Genomic DNA, 19,221 nt, shown 5'->3' on the forward strand with positions numbered 1-19,221 from the left:
CAAATATTTAGCAAATACATGGGTGGATTTTAATTTTAATTTTTTTAAAAAAAAAGCCCATGTATTTAATAATAATAAAATTAGAAAAATAAATATATAATTGTTTATTGTTCTGATCTCAAGATTCAAATTTCTAGTATCATATGTTAAAAAAATAATCTTTCAATCAAAAAAAGTAACCTCAATGACAAAAGTTTTGAAAATATAAAATCTTCTAATCCAAAAATATTTCATTTGTCAAAAAATATAAGTCGTTTACTATATCCTTCCATTCAGTTTCTTGATCGACTGTAATTGCAGTTCTCTGACATTAAACTATTATTTAGAGGCCTCATCATTTTCGAACAACTTGTATAGATCCATACGGTTGAAGTTCAGCACACACCGAATCGAAATGCTTAGCTAAAAACTTATTCAAGTGATTTAAAACCTTAGATCATCAACTTTTCTAGTTTTCTTCATTGCACATGTATCCTCAAAACCCAAATACCAGCAAAACTAAAAAATGGGGGGAAAAACAATGGTCATTCTGCTGCCAGCATCTTCGGTATGAGTTCCCTGGTTCCATATCCAATGGAGCAGATTCGGAGGGACATCTTTATCCTCCAAAGAATTTGATGTATCAGAGAAATCAATTGGGTCGTGTTGAACTTGCTCAAAAATTTCAGGCATTTTGGAATCAAAGATATCATTTTTACCATCACCAGCGTCCATTGAAGCCTCTGAGGTACCAATTTGTACTGATTCAAAAGAATCTGCATCATATGATGTACTTGAGAACTTCTCAGACTTTGAACCCACGCCTTTGGTTTCAGCAGAAATAGTTTAAATAGAGCCGCTGATACTATTACCCGGCACGCTCTCTGTTATGTTCCCCAAGGATGAGCTACGATTCCCCAATCTTACCTCTGTTGAGCTGTTTAGTTACTTGTTGGGATCCTTCAATCGGTGTGTTATTCGAAAACGAGCCATTCTGGGAGTTGCCCAGTAAAGTTTCTTTGATTGTTGCATCTGACTCCCAGACCTTCATTCTCATTTCCTCGAATCTTTTTCTCTCCTTGTGCATCTTCTTCATTCTTATCTTCCTCTTCTTCTTCCAGCTCGTCATCATGTTCTGCATTCTTGGAATCAATTTCTTCCACCTGTGAGTGTGTCCTTTCTTCCGAATTTAATCATACTGTCGCCACTTTTCTCTACGAATTAACACTTTATCAGTTTCGTCAAATTCTTTTTTCCTATCATGGGAATGTTTGACTTGGTATATCAACCAAAAGCAAATAGCAACCAACAAACGAATTTGAAGAACATGCTAATCTTGATTCCCTTGGATCTCTGGTTCCTACTCAGCGACTGCCTGGACATGATAACTTCCCTTATCTTTCTCGCTGCTAACACCAACCAAACCAGTGGAAACATAATAAGAGTACACTGAAAAGAGTAATCAACTTATCAAATGAACTAACATCATTCCGAGACAACAGAATCTCATTTAGCATCGTGAGTTAAAATTTCGAGAATTAATAGGAAATTCTCGAGACAAAGACATTTGGTGGATTAAATTCTTGTAATGGAAATGGTTAAGAGGTTGACGAGTTTGATTCAGAAAAACACATAGGGAAAGAAATCTAACAGTTCTAGCGGTTTCATTATTACATATGTTTATCCACAGATTCTTCCACAACTGTGTTCAAGAAAGGTTGCGGAAACCAACCTCTACGATTTTCAGACACATAAACCCCTATTCATCTCTATTCTCACTCTTCATCTAATCTTAAAAAAAGAGTTGACCGAGATTAAAAAAAAAATACCCGGACGAAAAACCATGTTGTAACAAATTAGATGCTAATATCCTATTTCTTTACTTTAAGCAGCTTTACACTAGGGAGACATGTAAAAAGGGTACTGAAACCACATGAAAATCTATCACCTGCCCAAATGAAAAAATATTTCCAAATTTCAAGTGAAATTTTTTAAGCATTATCATTTTGTAATTTCAAAGTGCACTAAGTCACATCTTATTTAAGGTCAGGATCCCTGTTAAGCCGGAGAAACTCAAATCAATCTTTGACAATTCCTCAGTAATTACCAAACTGATGAACCAAGACCCAAAGCCATCGAAGTAAAAAAAACAAATCTTTACAGTCACTACAAATTCCCATTTCAAGAAACAATACAGACAAGCGGTAAACCAAGAAACCCAAATCAAAGAGTCCTCAAATCACAGCAAATTATTACTTAAACACCCAAAAACCCCATCAAAAAGTTCATAACAATGACAGCAAATGCATTTCATACAGAAAAATAATAAACAATACACATACACCTGAAAACAAAAAGATGTGGGAAGGTGAAATTGAATTGATTACAATTTTAAGTAAAACGTTCCCTTTGGACATATGTAGAGTCACGGCCCTGTGAATTTGTGCCACTTCTGTATTCACCGACTTTCACCAAAAGAAAAGTACAGGAGTACGTGTTGCACTTGCTTAAGTCTAGGATCTTGTCAATTCGTCTTCTGGAATTGATACAATTAACCCCCACAAGTCCATTAATTTTTTTTGAATTTGTTGTGTTAAGTATAGTATTTCAATATTATCAGGAGCTAATAAAGCCCCTACATAATATACCCATGTGCTTTATTGAATATTTAATAATATAATAAGTCGATGACTTATAATCGAGACAGAAGTTTCACTTTTTGAGATGAAGCTTTTGGTTCAAAACTCGATTACAACAAATTCTCACTCAACTCAATAACGCAAAAAATAATGTGACATATACTGTAGTTTAGTTCATTTTAAAAATTAACAGTATCATAATATCGATCACTTAATTAGTAAGAAGTTTGATTTACGTGTTTTTGTGGACATACTTAATCAGAAATATATGCTAAAAATAAATAGCTAAAAAGATTATCTCATACAATCTAATCTGTAATTTAGTAACTATTAAATTAAATATCAATAAAATAAATAGTAGTTAATTTATAAACAAAAATTGATTACCATCATTATATTTTATGTTATCTTGTATTATTTCTTCCATTCAAGAGCTGGACCCTGTATAAAGCTTTCAACTAAAATCGGGATTTAATGGTGAAACCGAAAGGGAAATACTTCACTGTGTATTATCCCTTACTTGGTGCAAAGACCAAATGTCCTCAAGCTTTGATTCTGTCATATGCTTGTTCATCCTTTCTTATTATGCCTCCGTACAACATTTGATATTCATACTCAATGGTGAGCAAAAGGATGGGGTAATTCGGATTCTGAGTCGATCGGGTAGTTCAGATAATTAATAGTCGAAGTGTCGGTTTTTTGGTAGAAAAATTCTTTCAGGCTTCACTATATAGCAGTGTTTCAAATGCTTAAATAAGTACATTTATCATGAATTTTTCGTCATAAAATTGTATTTTTAAAAAAAAAAATTACCTACACCACTTAAAATACTTCATAAAAGCTGCTTTTTTTTCTAACAAGTACTTGTTGTTAGAAATTGCGATCATAATTATTTATTACAAAATAATAACACCACTTTTGTAAGAGCGGGCTCGCGTGCATCGTTAGACACTAGTTGACTCCATTCTCTCTACCGGGTAAAAAAAAAGAGAATGTATCAAATGGAACGACATCGGACCTATACTTTTCTTAAAAATAATATTAAAACTAAAATCAGGTGTAAAAAATATTTTCCAGAAATCGTACAGGGATAACAGATTCAATTCCGGAGTCTAATGGTGTTTAAATGAGTAATAAACAAGTCGTTCCACGTATCTGTAAGTCCTGGTAAGCACCAATGCATGCAATCATCGTGTTTTTTCCCACCCGCTGTTGATGGATGGGCGTCAGCTCTAAATTCACTTATACGTGTTATGTCCAGTACCTGGAAACGAGAGCCTTCGAGGGCTTTGTGCAGATGCTTGTTTACAAGTCGTGTCTCCACATTCGTTCCATTAGATTCTATAGAGAAAAGTTTTTCAACCTGAATACAGAATAGGACATTCTGATTAAATATAACAATGGATATGGGTTGAACAAAATAAGGCAGTTCGGTCATCCCCCAACAGCATAAATCTTCTATCACCATCAATACTACATCCTCTCGCACACTAAGAAAATGTTTATAATGGTCTCATAATTCTACATCCTCCCTTATCATCCCCCCCACCCCATCCCAGCAAAAACTACATAATTTATTAGTTTAACACTCTATTATAGAGCAGTAGCATGATCATTTATGATGCACAGCTATCAATTAGATGAAATAATTTTATTTATGCGTTCGGACATCAATATAGCAAAAGAAAGAAATTTAAAGCAGCATGTAGAGAAGCTTACTTCTTGTGGTAACAGAGGTTGTGAACGTGAGCACGAACCACCTTGATCCCAATCACCTCCTTCAAAATGTCGTGGTGATTGTGTTCTGAAGAAAAGTATTGCATTTGGACGCACTTGTTTCTCCACATATGATAGCTGGTAAAGACATGGCACAGATATAATTGTGCTTTCATGACAGAAAGGATGCGGGAGATAAAACAATCCCTTCAATTTATAGGGCATTTGAAGGTCAAGCGAGGTTCATACCATGTGCCTTAGGACTATATCAAGGCCAACATGAGGTGGGACGGGAGGAATCACGGGCAAACCCTTTTCAAAGAAAAGCATAGGTGATTTTACCGGGTCAAACTTTGAAGGCGCCCACCACCTACGAAAGGCCAAGAAAACAGAAAATCCAGGTGAAAATTGAAAGAACATAAGAAAATAAAGGATAAAGATTATCGAGCAACTGAAACCACCGAAAAATGCCACAGTAATTTACAAGTAGTTAGACACAAGAAGAAAATACTTTACTGAATTTAGGAAACAGTCACAAGCTATCACAGCCATTTATCTTTGAAGTCTAAGGAATGTCATTCTTATATGCATATGGTGGATAGAAGCAGCCATTATTTCCTGATTGTTAAAAAATAAACCATTAAAATAAGCATCGCTGCCATGCTACTCACGGAGTTTCTAAGCGTTAAAGTTTGAAGATAGTTACATATTTAATTCTATTTTCGACAGAAAAACGTGCAATAAGCAAAGAAAGAGCCTGGAGCCTTAGGAAAAGATTATAATACAGTAATAGCCACAAGAATATTAGCACCATCCTACACAAAAGAGACCCACAAAGAACATAAATTACCAGTGTCCAGTGTTAAAGATAAGTATGTCATGGAAACTTGGAGCTTCAGCCCACGTTCCTTCGGGTAGATCTGCATCAACTCTATAACCTACCTTAAAACCAAGTGACTCCAGCATGCCACCACTATTGCTGGCTGCCCAACTATAAAGTTTATAAAAAAAGAATTATGTGATAATTGTGAAAAAGTGTGTACAAGTAAATTTTGAAAAATGAATAATCTCCAAGCCACTGGAAGCATTGCAGCCAAAAGTAATTACCATAAGCTATTTTTTAGAACTCAGATCATAACAGCACGGAGAAAATTTAAGAGTACACTATCTGTTGGTGTAAAAAGCCATAACAAGCACACAAGTTCACGATAAAACAGGGCATCAAAAAGCATTTCACAACCGGTATATAGGAAGTACGAAGAATGAAATCTAGGAGACTCAATGCGTAGTATTAAAATTTTCATTAGTGTCAGCAAGAATGGTCAGCAACGCAAGATTTTTTCATGCATCTTCAGAGCAGGATTTATCTACAGACTGGGAACCCGCATTTCTAGTAAGAGATAAAAGACTCAAAATTTATCAAGAAGTTATGCAAAATCAAGAATTCTAATGCAATAGAAAATAAAAAAAGAAAAAAAAAAGTGATTACAGGCAATAGAATGAGAGATCTTATACTCCACGGTGGTTTTCCTTAAAAATACAAGCGATTGTGTCCATACGAGGGAAATTTAGAAAGTTTTAGTTTCGTTGAATTAGTGTTTTTACACCTATCCTGTTTACAGTCAGGATTTAAGACAATTTCAAGTTCAGTAAAAAAATAAATGTTGTGGGTCTGGTACTCTAATTAAACTACAAAATATATTAATTTTTGGGTGGCAGGGTTCACATTATTTTAGGATATCAAATTGCCGAATAGTTACCTGAAGAATTAAAACAACATTAGGTATCAATCCAAACACATCACATACTATCACATAGCAGAGAATATTGAAAGCTTTCAACAATAGAGCCAGTGGAGATTTACATTGCAAATGGCAAAAGATTGTTACAGAAATGTGACAAAATGCATCATCACAAACACATTCACTTGTTTGTTGCAAAACCTATATGACAGGTGTTGCAATTGGCTTACCTACCATAACGGGCCAGGATATTTGTCCGATGATAAGCAATGGTCAGGTTGTATTCAAGGAAAGTGAAACCCCGGTCAGCTCCAACAGGACGCCATTTTTTTACCTCACCAGATACCCTTTTTAAATTGCAGAAAAGTGCTACAAACATGTTTCGATTCAATGAGTCCCCAATGAATCCTGCATTATTTAGGATTATACAGATTGAAATTTCATTAATATAATCATCACATGGGAAACTGACTGAATGCATGGATGGGAGGAGAAAATAGCGATGCTAGTACTTCCCATTGAATTTGGGAAATAAAGTAAGAAATGATTTTTTTAAAAAAATACAACGTTGACACATTTCAACTATGGGAGCACATAAAATATTAAGTCACAAAAGAAACTCAATTTATAGTTAACTGGGGCCATGCTAACCTAAATCCATAATAGTGTAATCCCTTGGTGTCAAGATTAGGTATTCAAATTGGGGTGCCCGTTTGTTGCTTCTGTAGGATTGGTTGGTTGGAACTATTTCTAAATAATTTCGTTTCTTAGATAAAAAAAGATAGAAGCTGTCTGAAATAAATTCTTCAGCCACATCCCAATTCCTGGCAATCGATTTCATAACCCAGAATTCCAGATCTTTCATTTCTATTCATTCAAGTAAAATTGCTGCCAAGTCTACATATAAATCAACAAAATACATTGTATTTGAGAACTTTTTCTAACTGTGCATTACTAGCTCACTCCATAATTCACACACACCAACGAAAGGGTAATTCAAATCATATAAAATACTACAAGGAACATAGTAATTAGTAAACTGAAGATGTAGGAGCTCACAATGAAGCACCAGCTGAAAAATTCCGAAAAAAAGTAAAGGTGAGAAAAAATACTCACCTATATTGGTGTCTCGGAAGTCAATGAGGAATCGAAGAGGATCGAACAGCGGGAGATCACACTGGTATGGTTTCCAGCGCCACTTGAGAATATCAACGGCGTTAGATTTTTTACTGGCAATACAATTCCAACCTTTGAATATCTCTTTGCACGTGTGATCGTACCGAAGCGGTACAGCCGGATCGTAGATCCACCGTCCATTCGAGTAGTTGCAGTTGATGTTTCTCTTGTCCAGCACCGTAGAGTATGCGGTTGAAGGCGGCGACTCGGCGTCTTTCCAGAATAGAGAGAAGCACAGGCACAGAGAGGCGAGGCATAAGAGAGTGATGAGGAGACGAGATGTGAGGGAGGAATTCGACGCGGATTTTTTCGAGTGATGGTCTCTCGTGGCCATGGAGCACGGTGGAGTGCGGACCCGGCGCACATTAGCACGTTGTCCCCCTTGACGAGGTCAGGGGTGTTCGGTCCGTTCGGTTATGAGCAAGTTTCATTTTTAACATATATTTCGTACTTAGATTAAAAAATAATATTTTTATATAAATCGGTCGGTAGAGTAAAAAAAAAAAAAAATCAATCCATAAGATTAACTTATAAGACTGTCTAAAATAAATTGTGTGTTTGGTTTTTTCAATTTTAGGAATATATAATTTGATATTATATTTTCTATCCGTTCGATTCGATTTTCTATCAAAATAATTCAATTATTTCGATTCAATTTATTCGATTTTGATAATTATTTTTAAAATTGGTAATTAAAATAAAATATAAAACATAATATATTACTTTTTTTTTAAATTTTTTTGATAGAACTTTTAAATATAAGTCTGAATGAATTAAATAAATAACAATAAATTAAAAATTAACAAAAATATTCTTAGTTCACTAAATATCATCACATAAAATATATAATCTAAATAAAAATAAAACAAAATGATTGAATTATTTAAATTTTTCTTTTTTCAGTAAGTTTGATTTTGACAAATATAATCCAAAATCGAATCATATAAACATCGTTTTTAATATTTATATTTGAATTTAAAAATTAAATCTTCGATTCAGTTCAATTCGAATTTATATTTCTTCAGTGTGGATTTACGAATTTTCGGTTTAATTCTAAGTTTTACAAATCTTATATGTAGTTTCAGTGGATTGAAGGAGTCAGAAAATCTATAATTTAGAGAAATAAAAAATATGTTTATTATTATTATTTAGAAGATTTTTTTTTTGTCTTTTTTAAAAAAATATTACAAAAAATCATATTAAATATACCAACATTTTCTTATTCTAAAAAACTAAGGTAAAAAAAAAAACAAGTAATGGGTAGTTTACGTTGTCAAGTTTCTATATAAGTTCGCCACGCTCACATACATAACTAAAACTCTTCAATCAATGATACCCAATTTTTGGGTGTCAACATGCTTAATAAGGATTAGATTTTTTTTAAAAAAATATATAAAAAACAAGATTTCGTTTCTTTTTAGAGGAAATCAAGATTACATTTTGATGTTACATATATCAACTCCAACAAAATTACAATTCCGCGGAGATTAATGTCACGTAAATTAATTAGTATACAAAAAAAAAGTTGCACAGATTTCGTTAGTGATAATTTCATATTGAGAATCAATATAAACCTAGTTTCCATAGTGTCAAAAAAAAATTAAAATCCAGATATTATAAAAGACTCAATGCAATGGTTTTAGGTGAAAAATTTGGCAAGAAGACATGAAAGATTTCTTGGCTGCTGCCTGCTGAAACTTCTTAGTAGCAGTTTCATTCTCCTCTAAACTGGTCTGAATGAACAACCGTATCCACCAAGACGAGCTTCGCAATTTGGCCTGCACAAAAAAAATATTGATATGATGATGATATATAGGAAGTGAGCTAGAAATTGATATGTGGGAAGATATTACTAGCTGATTTGAGGCACTACTGCAGAGGCTAGCATAGGTAAAGCCAAATGCCAGAATTACTTGCGTATGCAAGATATTTCTCCGACCAAGAATTGGGTGCCCAGGGGCCGAAACTCAGATTCCACAATACGAAAACATATGCCTCCGCAAAGAAAAGGAGAATTAATTAAGAGGATTTAGCTAGTTGGTGATCTGAAATATCAATATGCACATGTGGATAGAATTATCGAGAAAATCAAGATCCACATTTTCATGTGTATTTCGAGAACTAGTGATGTCTTAGATAAATTTATTTAGTTTGTGTGATTTTATTATGTTCCTATTTGTATAATATATCATGGGGATGTTCAGTCTATTTGTAAATGAACAACCTTCTTTACCTTTTAATGAATGTTATATTTCACTAAAAAAAAAATCTATGAGGTTTTGCACAAGGGATTTGAACCTGTGACCCGAGACTCTAATACCATGTTAAAATCTATTTTCCCTAAAGCTTGAGTTTATGAGAGGTCGCCCAATAGTAATATACTTTTGTAGGATTTGAATATCAGATGGAGCATAATGTACAAATCCAGGAGGTGAAGGGAGATCGATGGTGGTGAAAATAAAGTTGACGAGGGATTATTAAGTGGACATTAAAAAGTTTGAGAATGACTCGGGCTTCAATTTCAAATACACAATACAGAGGAGAGAACCAACCACAAAATAATTTGGAACTAAGGTTTATAGAGGACAATAAAGAAATAAGACCAACTTATGCAGCATCCTTACAATATTATCTTGTCTACCAGCAGTAAATTTTTTCAATGAATCAGACATGATTCATATCATGTATACATAAGATGTATGTATGACTACCACTGAGTAAAGATAAAGAAGTAAAAGATGGACCGACACTTACCGGGCGACCAAACTTGGATAGCTCCGCCACTTTAACTCTCTGCTGACCTGGGTATCCTGCATCAAAATGTCAAACGAGCAAAAACACAGTTTAAGGAATGGGAAAACCATATAATATAGAACATATGAGTGGGAAAGATTTAGATAGCCGCTACAATGCACATGATGCCCAAAAATTCTGATATTTGCTAAAACCCATTTGCAAAATTTCTCACACCTAAATCCTGACAGAACATCTTATAACTCACATAACCTTTCAATTTTTAAAATCACTAACATAGACATAAAGCAATTAAAAAATCCAAGCAATTCCTGAGAATAAGCTAACAAGGTAAAAGAATAAAAGATGTCAATGTTTCCAGAGATTCACCAGATAATATAACTAAACCGTCAGAAGCAACCCTTGCTAACTCTGGAACAGTCTTGTTAAGGTATTTGGGTGACAAGTAATCCAACGCATCTGACACTATGACAAGTGAAAATGACTTCGGCCTGTAGGGAAGAGGAAACTTGATATCAGCCACACGAACGATGCCTTTGTGCATCAGACGCGTGCAGCTTCCATCAGCATCGTCCAACTCATATGGCTCAACACCCCAAGCTTCTGCATCCTCTTCTTTTAATAGTTGAGAGACTACTGAGCATGTCTCAGGGCCCACATGCAACACTTTGTGCATGCTATCACCGTATGCTTTCTTAAGAAAAGGTATCAATCTTGTAACTTCTAGTGTACATGAAATACCACCTGCAACAATTCTCGAAAAATAATATTCATTTCACCAGTAAAACTGTGTTTATTTTTCATAAAAACCCCAGACAGAGATGGCCCATGACCAGTAGTGCCTGAAGTGGGGCATATGAGACCATAATTATCCTAAACCCGGATCGAAAAAAGAAAGGAAAAATCATAGCCAGAAAAGCAAGGCACCAAGTAGTTAACTTTTTTCTATATCAATGAGACGACTTTTTTAATGGAAATTCTTACAGCAAAAATCATAACCAGAATAAATACACATGAACTGGATTTCAAGCCACTATGAATATGATAAGTAATACCACAAACTTTCCCATAAAATGGCCTTTTAGTATATCGCAGTAGAAATGAGTTAACTACCACAGGCTTCACCAATACAACTAAAAACTAAGAAATTAATTTGGCTGAACTTGTTGCAAGTACGAAGAAATGGACTTCAGTACCACAGGCTTCACCAATAAGCTAAAAACTAAGAAATTAGTTTGGCTGAGCTAGTTGCAAGTACGAAGAAATGGACTTCAAAATGTATGCACAGATAAACTCAATCCATTGAAAAGTCATGTTAAAGAATAAATAAATTGAGTTTCTTTTGTAAGAACTCGTATGATTGTTGAAGAAAAGGGAGGAAACAATCATATCTAACTAATATGACTTCACTTCATAAACACAGCATTTCACGCTCATAAATCAAAGATATAACAGAATTTACCATCAAGTCGACTTAAAGAAGCTATGTCAGCGTTGCCACCTGTCAAAAGAATGTATATGAGTGAACTTCACTAGTTTATTATTTCATTTTTCAAATAAATGCTTCATAAATGAAGATGATAAAGTTCTCTTTCTTAATGGAGTTCATACATCTTCATGATTTAGAGAAATTGAGTAAAAAGAAAGAAAGTCCAGCCTACAACTATAAAATCACTGCAATATGGAGCATTTTAATTCAAGTTGATTTTATGCCACACTGGATTGCAGGTTTCACATCCTACTTACCACAAAATCATAAGAAATGCTCGTGGGATCCTATATAAACTATAGGTGGGTTCTATTTAATGATCCAATGGTGTATGGATGAATTTCACCCATTATCATGTAGAATATATCAATTAATCAATCTTATCTATATATACACGTGCAAAAACCAAATAACATACCTGAGCCTTTGAAGATGTAACCAACAATGAGTAATGCTCCCTGAAAATCAAATTAGACACCGGATCAATTTTCTTGCTACAGCAAATAATTATCTTTATGATTTGGGTCTTAGTAAAAAAAACAAACATTGCAAATAGGTAAACATGGGAAGCCTCCTTTAACCATATGCTTTGTGACTTGCATAATACAATTCACTATATGCGTGGAAATGAGGGAGTGGGACTTTAGGTCTGGTACGCGTATGAACATCTGTGAACTATGCATGCATTGTGCATTTATAATGTATAAACAAACATGCTAACACGTCAAAAATAGTTTGCAGTGAATGACCCAGATTTACCACAATGAGAAGTCCGATGGATAACATAGGAGATGGGCGGGATTTGGGATGAAATGCGCCCATGAAAGGAATGTCTCCACTCTCTGTGGGACGACGTGAAGTATTGGGCCTTCTAGACATCGTTTTATACCTGTAAAAACCTGCAACGTGCTGGATTAAATGATGAGAAGATAATATCACCTCCGTGGAAGCGAAAGACTTAGTTAAACACACAAAACTATCATTTAACCAAAATATCACAACCCCTGGGACAAATATTAAAACACAATGGCCGCTGTTACGCAAGTATAAAAACTACCATGTCATAAAACATTAAAAATAAAAACAAAAAAGACCACCAAGATACCAAAGTTACTCTTAACTCAATAACTCAACAAATGCAAAAGTTTTTCAGAACCAAGAAACCAAAAATATCCTAAATGAAATGCTTACGATACATTACACAACATAACCATTTCAAGAAAAAGTGATTAATTATTAGTAATCATACACAAGTAGCCAATACATTGACAGATACTGGAGCATCATACAATACCGCTGATAATCTACTATTAGGTAACGTACTATGCATCAATCAATCAGCAGAGGTGGTGCGACCAATTCCCACGTTAAAAATATATTATTTCCATGTTTACAAATAATTATTGAGAAATTATCTCCTTATTTCAGCTCTTTAATCCAGGAGTCTGAAGCAGCAGGAAAATCCAACTCATTGCAATTAGTTCATGAACACAATTTACTGCTCAACATCAAATCGAACCCTCGAATAATTTGAAAGACGGATCCACTCTTCCCTGAACAGAATCATGTCATATTTTTAACAAATAAACAAGAAAACACTAAATCTTAATAAAAACCAACTAATTCGAGTAATAACTGGATATTACCTAAAATGCAAAATCGAAAGACAGGAACCAAGAACTGGATTGGGATCTAGATCTGCGGTACTTCTAGCTCAAATAACTGGGACAAAGACCGGGATTTCATTTCCATGAGCTGTAATAATTAATTTATCTGCTTGTTGATGTCATTTTCACTATTTGAGTTCTCATCGAATCAATTTAGCCCTAAAAAAATTATTATTGATTACACGTGCCAAGTGGATATAATATGATTCATGCAAAATTCTCCGTATCCAATCAATTTTTTGTGTATGCGGAATCCAAGCAGGTCTAACTATATTCAAATAATTATTACCTTTTTCTAGTATTAGTGTTTTTTTTCAACAAGTATTAGTTGACATTGATATGTATATTTCCATCCAACCTGGATAATCATGAGATGACGTTCATCTATCGTATATATCTTTGTGTTTATTTACGAGATGATATTCATTAATTGGATATAATAACTAATCTAATGGACACATTAGATTAGCAACATATAAAAAAATGATAACAAAACATTAACCATCGATAAATTAAATTAATTAAATCAAAGAAATCAACATAACAAGAAAAATAGATAATCATTAAAATAAAATGAAATCCTAAAAGACCTAATACACTGAACAAATTAATGTAATACAATTAAAATAAATATAGACTATGTAGTTTGGACAAGGAGCTCTCAAAAAAATCATAAAAATAAATCATAGAAAACAAAACATAATATTCAAATTTTGTGAAAAATAACAAAAATTAACCGAAATTTGAAAAAAAGAAAAAAGAAGCCATGTAGAACTGTAAGACGAGAAAAATATGAATGAATTCGATGTTTTCAATGAATATCGATGCTCATATATATGATGTCCGAAGTAAATATCACAATACGTTGATTTAGTAATACGATATTACTAAATAATTAATAAATTTAAAGAATGAACCATCACATATCTTGGTTATACGAAATCATAATGATTTAAAATTTCGATATAACGTAGAAAACTCCAAGACATAGAAGTTTCATATTTTGAATTTTACAAAATTTGATCGTTTAACTGGTTTAAATGGATATATTGATGTTAAAAATGTTAAATATTATATATTATATTATATTATTAATATAATATAGTATTAAAAAAAGATAAAGCTGAAACTACCGTCGATCATTCGTCAACATTAAGCTTGCAGAAAGCATAGACGAGAGAATTAGAAATAAGATATTTTTTTCGCTTTTACGAGTTATCGTTTATTCAATCGACGAATCGATTTTAGTTTCGGAATTGTTGACACGATGTCTTTGATTTGATGTATAAATTTTATATTTTTGATGATATTTGAAATTCGTCGATTTTTGAAATAAATCTGATAAATTGTTAAATCATACAGAAATTAAAGATTGTTGAGTATTGAATGATTTTAACGAATTAGAAAAGATTAAATTGATGTTATTTTGAATTATTCATAATTTATTATAATTAGAGATTTTAATCGTTTGATTGAAATTGAGGAGTTGTCTATCAGTTTTTATTAATTCTGATTATATATTCGAAGTGTACGAAGTATAGACTATATGCTGATATGAAAATTTTGTAGTTTAGCGGGTGTTTTTATATAGCCTATTAAATGAAGTTAAGTTATTAGGATGTATTTGATGTTAGTATTGATAACTAAATATATCGGAATATTAATTGTTAAATATTCAAAAAATTTATTCCTTATAAATTCGATATTTGAATTCATATATTTATATATGACAAAAACTTGTGTAAGACGGTTTCATATGTCGTATTCTGTGAGACAGATTTCTTATTTGAGTTGTTCATTAAAAATATTACTTTTTATGCTAAGCGTATTATTTTTTTTGTGAATATCGCTAGGGTTAACCCGTCTCACATATAAAGATTCGTAAGACCGTCTCACAAAAGACCTGCTCTTTATATGTAGTATTTTTAAGGGTAATTTACATTCATCTATCCTACGTTTTATGTATTTGACATTTAGTTCTCCTGACATAGTATAATTTTTACGCTCGATAAATAAGATGAGTAACAAATATATAAAATATATGATATGTGAATGCAAATAACTCCTAATTTTTAAAATAGTAAAAGAAAAAATTTATTTTTAACCGTAGTTTGCAGAGTATTAGTGTCGATGAGGTGATTAGAATACCTTGTAGCCCATTTTTGGGCCTTTTACAGTAAACGGGCCAATTCGGTAGCCCACCATTTGATTTCCAATTGCGATCTGTGGAGAGAGGAAAAAAAGAAAAGAAAAAGAAAAAAGTCCACGTAAGAAGGGTTCCAACGGCTAGTTACAGACAGGATCCATGTTCAAAATTTCACCAACCGGAGGTCACAACGCTCCATCAATACTTCTCACTCCCAATTTTCACTTCAATAAACGCTACCTGAAGGAAAATTTCCCCCTAAATAACACAAAAAATGGTGGAAATTGAAGAAACTTTCAGTAAATTGTTATCATCATCGTCATCTTGTTCATGGAAAGATCGAGAGATGGCCGACGAAGCTGGAGGAAGGGACGAGGAGTTTTACGAGAAATTGGAGGCGCCGAAGTTCGTTGATTTCACTGTCCCAGATCATTTCCACCCAGACGACCGATACTGGTTTTGCCTCCGTGTTGGTTAGTGTTTAGTGTTTATGCTAGATTTTTCTTTATGTAATTAGGTTTACCCTAGACTGGGAACTACCTATATTTTGAATTTAGCTTCTTCCTTTTGTTTTATTCTTCTTTGTCCCCCACTTTTCACGAAGTTCGATTTTAGCCCTACATTTTTTGAGTTACCTGGTATACATTGGGTGGAAAATTAGAGAGGAACTATACAGAGAATATATTTTATCAGCTTGTTTAAAACATATTAATGAACTTTATTCTTTCATGGTCGAAAATCTATTTGGATGAGCTTTCGTATTAAAATTTATTATATAACTGTTGTATCATTTCATTAACTAATTGAAATGCTGGAAAGAATTTGTCTCTGCCATTGAGATCCATTCTTGAAAAAGTAAATATTTTTTGAAGACCTTATGATTAGCATCGTTTCAGGATGTGACCAAAAACACGAGGAAGAAATGGATCACGAAGCAATCTACAAGAACTTTATCCTCAGGGTTTGTGTCAATCGATTTTCCTGGTTAGTTGAACGTTCTTGGAATAATTTCAAACTTTTATAATACTATAATTTTACCATAGGTAATGGCAGCTAGAAGTCCAAATGCAAGGCTTAGGAAAGCTCTTGGAAATTCTTCAAGGTATTTATAACTTTAGGCCTCTTTAAAATGGTTAAATATAAGGCTTATTGTCTAATAGTGTAAATTTTAGGTGACTCAAAACCAATCAAACTTTATTTTGCAGAACACCCATGAAATGCCCTATGTCAGCTCCCCCTAAATCTTCCAAACCAAGATTAGCAATAATCTCTTCTATTCCTCAGAAGATGGATGGTGAAATGAAAAGGATCATGAAGCCTCCCTCGAAGCCTGGAGTTACACCAATGGCTAAGGTTAAGCAGATTGCTTCTAAGTATCTTACGACTCCAAGGAACAAAACCAAATTATCGAATCCAAAATCATTTCGAAGTGTTCAGAATGCAAAACCAGGAAATATTGGAGTGCCAAAAAATAGAATGGTAGCAAAGGCTTTGGTTTTTCACTCTCCCAAAAAAAACATCAAGGTCGAGACTTCTTTTGAACGGCGCACACCCTTAACAAAGTTATGCGAACAGATGAACAAACTCGAGATAACAGATCAGAGAAAGCAACATTTACTGGGATATTCAAGTAAATCATCCAATAATTGGGAAACTGATGCTTCCAGAGAGAAAGGTATGCTTCATTCTCAAACTTGTGATACAATCGAAGCTAAATCAGTTGGATCGAACAGAAGTAAGAGTAAAGGAAAACTACCAGATAAACAAGTCTCCAAGAAATTGTGGCTAGATGATCCTATAGACAGTTCAAAATCGAACGAAAGCGATGTTGCAAAAAAGTTACAGGCAGCAGAAGTGGTGAAAGAGTTTGAAATTCACGAATCTATGCAAGAAGAAGGCTGTGCATCTTCAGTTATGCCACCATTGCTGTACAATACAGATTCGGCCTTAGCAGATGACTCCAATGAAGAAGGGAGGTGTGTGCATCTGGAAGGAAGTGATAATGCAAGTTTTCAAGCCACCAGCAGAGAGGATAATGATATCTATGATGGAAATGAACTAAATGAAACTTCAAGAGCTAACTCAGATAGTCATGTAGAATCTTTTAGACAGACAATTGAGACTGATTCTTCTGAAAGAGGGAGAGATGAGGATGAACTTATGGACTGTGATGACAAAGAAAATGTTGCGGGTGCTGATGAGAACAGGTTTGAGTCTTCTTTTCGTAATTTTTCGAGTGTTTCTTGAAGTTATTAATTTCTGGAGTCATGTACGAGAAACTTACCTATCCCCGTTTAATTGTTTGTGGAAGGCATGATGATAATACAAACCAAAACGGAAGAAAAATCTTTAACATGCATGACAAATGTGGCGGCATAAAAAAGGTTCGTCAATTTTCTTTAATTTCATCTTTTTAAAAGAAAAAAAAATCGAATTTTATCTTTCATATTGATCGAACTTTGTTACGATTACAACATTGCTTTCTATAATTGATGACAGGTTGCTCAAGCAAAAGATAAGAATTTGAAAGAGGGTTTGATTTTATCTGGTGCTCTTGCTCCTGGACGGAAATTCAAGAAACCAAAGCCCACTAATCCTAAACCTTTTAAACTAAGAACAGATGTAATCTTCTGTTTAACTCCACTTTCACTCTTGGAATCTGCTTGTATTTTTTGTGGAGAAATCTTACATCAGTTTAAATTTACAGGAGAGGGGAATTCTTAAAGAAGCTACATTGGAGAGAAGAGCCACTCTCATGGCATCTCAAAATGAAAGTTCAAATCCAAGCACGTTAGGTGGAAAGTTGCAGATGAAGCAAGGGAGTGATAATCAAGTATACTTTCTTCCCTTTTATTCCCACCTGATGAAGAAATAGTATTCTAAAACTCCCGTATCTGCTAAACATTTGCAGTTATCAGTTATCACAGTGCATGACTAGTATAAACAAGAGTTGTGTAAACCAAATTCAGATTTTTAGTGCTAAAAATTCCAAATTGCTTGCTTACTCAATTATTGAATTTTTTTTACACTTTACAGAGAGGGAGGTCAACAACAACAATAGGGCAACAGAACCATCATTATTCGGCATACCAAGAACCAAAACAGTTGAGTTCACCTCTCAAAAGTAACTCAACTCAAAGATTGGAGAAGTTCAGAAAAATTGCATCTCCTGTTCAGCCTCAAGGGTGAGTGAGAATTCTGTTTTTAGTTAATCAGACAAATAGAAGAAAACGCCTACTTTGTTTGAAAATAGTTTGATGACGAGTTATTGATTTTGGCTTAATTTAACAGGAGGCTCACTTCGACAAGGAAAGAAGTAGTGACTTCTTTCTTGATTCCTGGTCAAAAACTTGAAGTGATACACGAAAATACACCCAAGCATTCAGAACTAAGAAGGGTTGGGAAAGAAACTAGGAACAACATTTCTTCCCCCACTGTTGATTCCTTATTTCGATCTACGCCCTGTAGAAGGAGGCCTGTGACTGCTGTGCAGCCAAACTTTCATGGCACCAATACACCAAGGAGTGGTTGCACCAGGAAACTCTAACTCGAATATTGTTTTTGTCTGGTTGTGTTCAATCATCTATTGAATTACTTGTATTGTTGTGTTAAGTTATGTTTTGTTTTATTTTATTTATTATTATTCGATGAATTGATCCATTTGGATTCTTCTCATTTCATGTTTGGCGGATTATCAAATGGTGTATTGTACTATCTCTTGTATGATTACTTTTCGTGTATATGCACTTTTGTATTTGATGGTGAATGTAGAAATTATGGTGCACTCTTGAAGGATTTATTTTCAAGGAAAATAATTGTCTTGCGTCCATTAAATGTTTTTTTTAATATATAATACAATATTTGGATAGATTTTAGAAGTTTTTAAACCCTTAAAAACTTAAAAAATCTTGAA

At 33.6% G+C, this 19,221-nt stretch overlaps 3 protein-coding genes across 9 annotated transcripts; 1 reads left to right on the plus strand and 2 right to left on the minus strand.

Annotated features, from left to right (window-relative positions):
- Positions 1 to 237: 237 nt before the first annotated feature.
- On the minus strand, positions 238 to 7,675 carry LOC140823837 (protein trichome birefringence-like 13). 4 transcript variants are annotated; one of them, XM_073185355.1, is made up of 7 exons: positions 7,193 to 7,675; positions 6,307 to 6,484; positions 5,185 to 5,325; positions 4,584 to 4,704; positions 4,338 to 4,472; positions 3,883 to 3,981; positions 238 to 1,385 (listed from the first exon to the last, which is right to left on the minus strand). In XM_073185355.1, exons 1-7 carry the CDS (start codon positions 7,584 to 7,586, stop codon positions 1,374 to 1,376), a joined length of 1,080 nt encoding a protein of 359 aa, XP_073041456.1. In that variant the 5' UTR covers positions 7,587 to 7,675; the 3' UTR covers positions 238 to 1,373. The 4 variants fall into 4 exon arrangements, with proteins under 4 accessions (XP_073041456.1, XP_073041455.1, XP_073041454.1 ...); XM_073185354.1 differs by having other exon boundaries at positions 238 to 1,388; XM_073185353.1 differs by having other exon boundaries at positions 238 to 1,428.
- Positions 7,676 to 8,852: 1,177 nt separating this feature from the next.
- On the minus strand, positions 8,853 to 13,348 carry LOC140823838 (probable pectin methylesterase CGR3). 4 transcript variants are annotated; one of them, XM_073185360.1, is made up of 8 exons: positions 13,142 to 13,339; positions 13,015 to 13,048; positions 12,255 to 12,384; positions 11,914 to 11,953; positions 11,469 to 11,507; positions 10,376 to 10,750; positions 10,007 to 10,062; positions 8,853 to 9,030 (listed from the first exon to the last, which is right to left on the minus strand). In XM_073185360.1, exons 3-8 carry the CDS (start codon positions 12,372 to 12,374, stop codon positions 8,878 to 8,880), a joined length of 783 nt encoding a protein of 260 aa, XP_073041461.1. In that variant the 5' UTR covers positions 12,375 to 12,384; positions 13,015 to 13,048; positions 13,142 to 13,339; the 3' UTR covers positions 8,853 to 8,877. The 4 variants fall into 4 exon arrangements, with proteins under 4 accessions (XP_073041461.1, XP_073041460.1, XP_073041459.1 ...); XM_073185359.1 differs by lacking the exon at positions 13,015 to 13,048 and having other exon boundaries at positions 13,142 to 13,348; XM_073185358.1 differs by lacking the exon at positions 13,015 to 13,048 and having other exon boundaries at positions 12,255 to 12,394; positions 13,142 to 13,338.
- Positions 13,349 to 15,438: 2,090 nt separating this feature from the next.
- On the plus strand, positions 15,439 to 19,079 carry LOC140823839 (uncharacterized). The gene is made up of 9 exons (XM_073185361.1): positions 15,439 to 15,781; positions 16,205 to 16,269; positions 16,352 to 16,410; positions 16,514 to 17,515; positions 17,620 to 17,692; positions 17,808 to 17,930; positions 18,016 to 18,141; positions 18,345 to 18,493; positions 18,600 to 19,079. The coding sequence occupies exons 1-9, from the start codon at positions 15,583 to 15,585 to the stop codon at positions 18,853 to 18,855; spliced, it is 2,052 nt and encodes a 683-aa protein (XP_073041462.1). The 5' UTR covers positions 15,439 to 15,582; the 3' UTR covers positions 18,856 to 19,079.
- The last annotated feature ends 142 nt before the right edge of the window (positions 19,080 to 19,221 follow it).

Source organism: Primulina eburnea, chromosome 2 (genome assembly GCF_022965805.1).
Source record: "Primulina eburnea isolate SZY01 chromosome 2, ASM2296580v1, whole genome shotgun sequence".
NCBI lineage: Eukaryota > Viridiplantae > Streptophyta > Magnoliopsida > Lamiales > Gesneriaceae > Primulina > Primulina eburnea.